This window comes from Siphateles boraxobius, unplaced genomic scaffold, assembly GCF_051911475.1.
Source record: "Siphateles boraxobius isolate OS27281-9 unplaced genomic scaffold, OSU_SipBor_1 65, whole genome shotgun sequence".
NCBI classification, from domain to species: domain Eukaryota; kingdom Metazoa; phylum Chordata; class Actinopteri; order Cypriniformes; family Leuciscidae; genus Siphateles; species Siphateles boraxobius.
Window position 1 is genome coordinate 2,410,001 of NW_027509192.1, and position 8,516 is coordinate 2,418,516.

General features: G+C 39.6%; 1 protein-coding gene across 1 annotated transcript in view; it reads left to right on the top strand.

The window, feature by feature from the left end:
* Nucleotides 1-1,004, top strand: part of crabp1a (cellular retinoic acid binding protein 1a) — a 10,804-nt gene extending 9,800 nt beyond the window's left edge. The window contains exon 4 of the mRNA XM_077210176.1: nucleotides 723-1,004. Coding sequence (XP_077066291.1) covers nucleotides 723-773 — 51 coding nt within the window. The 3' untranslated portion in view covers nucleotides 774-1,004. The remainder of the gene's footprint in view (nucleotides 1-722) is intronic.
* Nucleotides 1,005-8,516: the final 7,512 nt, after the last annotated feature.

An 8,516-nucleotide genomic window follows, 5' to 3' on the forward strand; every position in this document is an offset into this window, starting at 1 on the left:
GACAAAAGGGCCTTGGCCATTTGATTCCAGAAAAAAATGTAAAATGTCATTTCGACCGCATAATGCTTTCAAACGTACGTGATACATAATGTGTGATGATTCATGGCATTCAGAAAAGATAGGCTATGTCTCTCCTGTGATGCATGTCCACTCTTGGTTCAATAAACTTGCGAGAGTGTGAAAAAAGTCTATTTTCTAAAAGTCTACAGGGCCGAAAGTGCTGACAGTTGAAGAAACACCCATATGTGGGCCTTGGTCCAAATTCAACACTAAAACAAGAGCGTCCTAAATGGGTTCCAGGACATGCGCTCCTGAGAGCGAGTGTCAGGCGCTCGTTCAGGCTGAACACAGGAATGTGAAGGACTGTCCAAAACAAATGCAGGTCTGACCCAAATCAGAACCCCTCGTTTTAAATCTGACGTTCAGGCCGCTTGACATTTCTCTCGCCTTGGTAAGTGAATTCAGAGCTCGAAGTCTGCAGAACAACAATCCCAGAATGCAGCACTCATTGTCTTTGGCATTTCGCTGCGAATCTAGGACACATTTCCATAAGATATACATGCTTCGTTTAGCTTAGTCCAAAATAAAGCACAAAAGGGATTATGGACGGCTCTGATTGTCTTTATTTCATAAACACAACATAATGGAGGTTAACTGCAGGACGCTCCGCAAGAGCTTTAGATTAACAAGCAAGTTTCTTTCTTCCTGTCTCTCATTCTCAGATCTTTGGGGCCGATGACGTGGTTTGCAAGCGGATTTACGTACGAGAATGAGGTGGCGACAGCAACCATGACAAATGAAACCAAGCATCCCTGCATCCCAAGAAACCAGAACCTTACATCGCATGTCAGGCAGTGAACATGTATCTGTGCAGTGCATTGTGGGATTTCATTTCTCAATCCATTACTTTAATTGTCATTCTGTTTGTTTCGCTCTCTTTGTCCATTTCTCGCACAGATATGTGTATTGCAAACAAAAACAGTAATAAAAACGGAACCAAACTCTTTCTGTGTCGTATTTTTAGAGATCTGTCATAAAATAAAAATTTTTTTTTTTTTTTAACCATGTACTGGTGCTTTAAAGTAGAAACCAAAACACTGATTTGAAGAACCTATCAAGATCTCCCAAAACCCTTAAGATCAACTCAAGAACCCTATATAGTGAAAACAGTCCTTAATGAAGCAGTATTTTGATGAGTCTTCAGCAGAGAGACGGTTGTTTAGCTCATTAGACACAGATTGTGTCCCGCGGTCAGGCTCTGGCGGGTGGCAGACACTGATAAATAGCAGACGGTTCCACTCTTTAAGGGACGTGATGCTGAACTGTGTGATCAGATTTAGCGGGTGTCATCCTCAGGGAAACCTATTATATGAATTTCCCAAAACAGGACGGAAATCCAAATGCACAGACAAAGAGGTGGTTTTAAACCCTAAATCCGGACAATGAGATGCTAAACACCCCGTCTACACTGAGAGTGGGCGATGAAGCACAACAAAATTAGAACGCTACACGTTATGATCAACTAAGCTGTCTACACTGCAAGCAGGCGATTCAACACAATGTGAAGGATCCCGTTATAGTTCAAGTTTAAAGCTAGTGCGCTAGCAGCTAGAGGACGATAGATAGACAGAAATATAGTCAGATAGACAGACAGATAGATGAAAGACAGACAGATAGACGACAGACAGATAGATAGATAGACAGACATATAGTCAGATAGACGGACAGACGTAGATAGATAGACAGGGACAGCAGACAGACAGATAGATAGACAGACAGACAGATACAGCAGAAAGATAGATAGACGAAAGACAGATAGATAGATAGACAGATGACAGACAGACAGATAGACGACAGACAGACAGATGACAGACAGACGACACACAAACAGATATATAGATGACAGACAGACAGATATAGCAGACAGACATAGATAGACGAAAGACAGACAGAGTGACAGATAGAGACAGACAGACAGATGACAGACAGACAAACAGATATATTGATAGACAGACAGATACAGCAGACAGACATAGATAGACGGGAGACAGCAGATAGGCAGATAGATAGACAGATAGTCGACACACAGACAGATAGATAAAGCAAACAAACAGATAGATAGACAGACAGACAACAGAAAGACAGATAGATACAGCAGACAGACAGACAGATAGATAGACGAAAGACAGACAGACTGACAGATAGAGACAGCAGACAGGCAGACGACACACAGACAGACAGACAGACAGACAGACAGACAGATAGACGACAGACAGATAGATAGATACATAGACGACAGACAGACAGACAGATACAGCAGACAGACATATATAGACGAAAGACAGACAGACTGACAGATAGAGACAGAAAGACAGATGACAGACAGACAAACAGATATATAGATAGACAGACAGATACAGCAGACAGACATAGATAGACGGAAAACAGAAGACAGGCAGATAGATAGACAGATAGTCGACACACAGACAGATAGATAGACTAACAGTTAGATAGACAGACAGACAGATAGAGACAGCAGACAGACAGATAGATAATTGGACAGACAGACAGACAACAGACAGACAGACAGATAGATACAGGAGACAGACAGATAGATAGACGAAAGACAGACTGACAGAGAGACAGCAGACAGGCAGACGACACAGACAGATAGACAGACAGACAGACAGACAGACAGATAGATAGATACATAGACGACAGACAGACAGACAGATACAGCAGACAGACAGGCAGATAGATACATAGACGACAGACAGACAGACAGATACAGCAGACAGACAGGCAGATAGACAGACAGATAGACGACAGACAGACGACACAGACAGATAGATAGATAGACGAAAGACAGATAGAGACAGCAGACAGATAGACAGACGACAGACAGACAGATAGATACAGCAGACAGACAGACAGATAGATAGACGACAGACAGACAGATAGATACAGCAGACAGACAGACAGACAGACAGATAGATAGATAGACAGACAGACGGACATATAGATAGATATATGTTGAGAAGTTAAGTTAAAACTTCTGACTTTAAGTCAGAAGTCATGCTAAACTTCTGTTCAGCATGATTTAGGATCAGGCTGTGTGTGAGGACGAGTGTGTGGGAGAGATGGAGCTGTTTTGGCCCGTGGCTGCAGTTAGATCAAAGCTGATGGATGAGGCAATATATCACTGCGAGGAGAAACACAGGATAGAGACTCTCTTCACGTCTTCCTCTCCGCATCACAGGAATAATGTCTCGCTCATCACAAACAGGGACGACAATACGAAACCAGACTCAAAGAGCGTCTCAGGCTGGCAGAAACATGCTCAGGGTTTCAGACAGCAATGCTGATAGTAAAGAGTGTGTGGCCCTTGCCATTTCTTCCCTTCTGTGATGCCATCTGCAATGCTGCTCATAAAGCCAAACTACTGAAAAGGGATTTAGATGTAGTCAAAAACAAACATCTTTTTCATTAAGGGCAACTATATATTTTTTTAACCATCTGTAGAAATGTTAACAGCCTGTCATGAGGCTTTTATTCTGTCAACTCAACACACCTGCTCAGCCAATAAAACCCCCTCAATGTTCAGCTCAATTCCCGCTTTTAATATAAACATCTCAGGAAGTCGTGTCTCTATTGTTGCAACTGTTCTCTGGCTTAGCTCGAAGTTCTAAATCACTGTCACCAACAAACAAACCCTAAAACATGAACAACAAAACATCAGACGCCGTGGAGCGATTAGTCTTCCTGCCACAGTGCTGCCAGGAGCTCAAAGCTGCTCTTTTCAACACGCTAACCCAACAACACAAACCTCCCAAACCGCCAGTTGCCAGGTCCTCCCCACACCGCCCTGATTTCTGACCCGCTACACGACGGAAGAATAGATTGGCCCTACAATAAACGCAGTCAGGAAGCCCCGGGCCACCGCGCGAGTGTGCGCTGTTATGTTCATTGGTTCCGATGCTCCTCTCTGAAAGAGCTCATTGTTGGGAACGGTCAGCAGACAGGAGCTCTGAGAAACACTGAGTGCTCTATGAGCTCGGATAGGGGTTCCCTGCAGCCCTCCAGATCTTCCGAGGGGCCCGTGGGGGACAAAACGAGGCCAGTGCCGCTGTGAACAGAAACAATTAGAGCTCAGCTGTTGTTTGAAGTGAATCTAAGGGAGTTAATGAGAAGATTTTACGCGTCCATTCAGCGTTTGATGCTCCGGCTATGAAGAATGGATTTTTTTCCACATCCAGATTTGCATAGTATCCATCCTAAATTCAATTGCATGCAAAATTAAGATTTGGGGTTTATGGTTTGGTTGGTTAGCATGGCCCTGTAAGTCCCCTGCTGGAAGATGTTGTAACTACAAGGAAAATATGAATAAAAAAGTAGTAACACCCCAAATAATAGATATAGTATGTCATTTTGAAAAAAATCTGTATTTTTGGGGCTAAAATAAACCACATTTGCTTGCCGTACCTACACTAAAAAAAGGTACACCTTTTTTTAAGATTTACACACTTTTTTAATAGCAAAATTCCATCAAATTGAATTGAATAATCCTTACTATTTTAGTTGAATAATTGAACAAATCCTTAATCAAGTTTAATTTTAGTTTTTTTCAGGGTAATACTTTTAATGCTTTAACAAACTTATTTCAGTTTAATTCCAAGGCAACATTTCAAATTTATATTACAGTTTTATTCAAGCTTTATTTAAATGAACAAAAATGCTTTTAAAGGGTAACTAAACCCCAGGTCAGAGCCTGACTCCACCCACTGGCAATATTTGAAAAATGCTGGAAAAGTGGGCAGAGCCCAGCGGAGGGGGGCGTGCACCTGAGACGCTTCTCTTTGTATGGAATCTGCCTACGTCACCAACCACCCCTTACATCACGAATCACCCCAAACATCCAATAGGAAAATTCAACTGCAGTAGCCACCGTTCAACCTGAAGAGGGCAGCACTCAGACGTTTTTACACCACATATTGTAGAATTAAAACACGTTATACACAAATGTCAAAAAAGTTACTCGAATCAATGAACAGTACTAATAAAGCCCCATTTTTACAGATCATTAACTAAAAAAAGTTGGTTTAGGGTTTAGTTACCCTCTAATAGTTTTATTTTGTACTTTTGAGTACCAAGAAAAGCGCTCTATAAATGTAACAAATTATTATTATTATTATTAGTTAACAATACTAACTGGATCCAAAGTCAAACAATATCCTATTAAAGACTCTGTAACATCAGACGAAAAAGAAAATATATCTTTATCAACACCCTGGAGCCAGTATGGATTACTTTTATGGTGGATGGATGCACTTCAAAATCTCAGGTACCATTGACTCCCATTATAGAGCTGAATATAACTCTGATTGTGTTTGGCTGAAAGAAGAAAGTCATACACACCTGGCTTGAGGATGAATAAATTATGGGATCATTTTAATTTTTGGGTGAACTGTGCCTTTAAGAGTTCAGTCAGACAGCAACTTCCTGTCCTGCCAGAATAATCAGCAAAGCAGATTTATGACGATAAGTTTGGCTCTGCATGACTCGAGTTTATTTGACAGTTTTATCAGCTTATAGAGACGCCAGATCACACTAATGAAGGTTCCCCTCCGTATCTGTCTGTCTCTCTAGCTCTGACAGACCAGACTCTCTCTCTCTCTCTCTCTCTCTCTCTCTCTCTCTCTCTCTCTCTCTCTCTCTCTCTCTCTCTCTCTCTGCAGGAGACTCGCCGCACCTGTCAGCTCGAGCGCCCGTCACAACAATCTGGGTCACTATGACTGGGCCAAAGAAAAATAACCATCCTTCACCTGTCCAAAACAATTCTGTCTAGTCACTAACACACACACACACACACACACACACACACACGGAGTCCGCTGAGAAAGCAGTCGGATTTGATGAATAATTTGACACCTTTCTCTTCAAAAGACGATTATTTTGCTGTAGCTAGTAATGTACTAGTTTTACTTCGCAGAAATACTTTATGTAGGCTACGCAAATAACGTTATATCAATTGCAATGTAAAAACTATCCTATTATTGATATGAATGCTGTATATGAATGTAAAAAATGCTAATGCTAACTGATAGCCATCTCAGTTATTACCATGGAAGCAAATTTCCGCCCCATAGGCCTAATAATAAAAATAAAAAAATTTGATAAATAGTTTTTTTAAAATCTCAATTTCGACTGTTTAATCTCATTATCATAATGACGTCAGCTTCGCCGTTTATCGAATTATGACTTAGTATGGCATAATTTGAGTTTAAAGGTATTGTAGGTAGAAATCCACAAAAATACTTTTTGTCCAAATTTGTTTAAACTGTCTTTATATATCAATGCATAATTAAAATGTAAGTACTCTGGAAAAGAAATTATAAAAATCGAGTGTCTGTAGTCCTCTCAGGACTGCAATAAACACAGCTCATTATTCCATTAACTCCCACCCCCTCCCTTCCCGGCTCCTTCCAAAGCCACGCCCCCAAAACAAATGAACGCGCGATCCCGGCCGTTCGCTCAGCTGGAAGAGTCGGACGTGTTTACCAGCTTTACCAGATGTAGTGACATCATGTCAGAATCACAAGTAATAAAATAACTAACTTTATCAGTATGAATATAAACAATTAACATGGCTGTTAGTACTCACTATCAAGCTCGCATATCGATACTGGTAAAGTTTAAAATATTTGACTAGCTCGTAACGGAATCAAACTCAATATAAGGCAAAGCTATAAATAGCTTCATTGATACACGTTTGCCGTTACTATCAGTTAAACTGCGATGAAGGTGAATTTTTAAGATTCATAACATAAGATTGTTTACAGATAAACTGAGTAACATACACTCAAACACCTTCTCACAACTGCATTGCAGACCCAAGATAATATAACACACACTCACAACATATATTGTATAGCACATACAGATAAAACATAAAGACATAGGTAAACATATGTAGAGCATATACCAACAAACCAAACGTGAAAAAACGGAGCAGGTAGAGTTCACGGTGAAAATAGGAACAAAGTTTAGGCAGAGGGTAAAGCTAGGTATAAAAATAGATCCCCTAAACTTTTTAACCTAAAGTTAGATTTGGCGAAATTAAACAAAACTTGCTTTCAACTGCAGATAGGCCTATTGCTTATTTATCATCTCAACCCTGGCTCACTAACAGTAACGTTATACCAGTCGACACCAAAGTTACACTGTCATAGCTAAGCCAGTACCGTTAGTTATGCTACGTAACGTTAGGTAGCTATATTAGGTAGCTACGTGTGCTAATGATACATGCTTCATGAAAAAATAAATGCCCTCATAATGAAAACAGCAAGATTACCTGTCCAGCAGAAATAAAGCCATCATGGTGTCACTTTTCAGCCCCTTGAGATCCCTCAGTAGTCGCCGACGCTGGAAAGCCACGCCGATATTGACTCTCGTATGATTTCTTTATTTATCCAAAGACTTTTTGTTCATAGCCTTTTCAAATACTGTCTTCCTTTTTTTAACTTGTCTGACTTCGCTGCCTCTACAGTATATGCAGGTAACGTTACTGAGAATTTTGACTGTTCTTTCTCTGCCATAATTGTTATTACTAGCTTTGTGCCTCTTCAAACGGGTGCGCGCATTTGGGCTCCTCCTGTATCAGCAGAGGTGGTATCCATGGTAGCGAGGGAGAGTGACAGTCGCACCAGCCAATCATTTCTTTCGTCCCGAATGGAATAATGAGCTGTGCTTATTACAGTCCTGAGAGAACTACAGACACTCGATTTTTATAATTTATTTTCCAGAGTACTTACATTTTAATTATGCCTTGATATATAAAGACAGTTTGAAAAAAATTGGAAAAAGTATTTTTGGGGATTTCTACCTACAATACCTTTAAGTCAATTATGACTTTTTAAATCAATTTCTGCTTATATTTATGACTGATAATTTCGACTTATCGAATGGATGAATCTGAATATCAGTCACATGTATAGGCACATAAAAAATAGAAACGTTTCATGTTTATTTCATCATCTCACTAAAATATTTGGTATTGTTAATTGATTCCACATTTATTAACGTAATGCATTACCTTACACATTTAAAGTAATGTAATCAGACTTTACTTTTGACATAAGTCATTAATCACATTAAAATTTAATAGGATAATTTTGTACCATATTGATACAAAAAGTACACAAAGAAAATATATTAAATTCTTTGTTAACAACATGAAGTGCATTAAACATTACATGATTAAATGACTCACTGAGTGAAACTTACAATAATAATTGTGTTCTTCAGGAGTTGATTCGATATTCAGTGTTGCAATGGTGAGAAAACATTTACTGAAAGTGAAAAGATTAATGTAAATCCAGTGGTCAAATGCTGTGTGGCCTCAATTTTCCATGTAATTATAGCCACCTACTGGCTGATCTGTGTGTGCAATTCCACAATACTAGAAGGGTTTTTTTTTTCTAGGAAGGAAAATTTAGAAGATAAAAAAAAGAATTAAA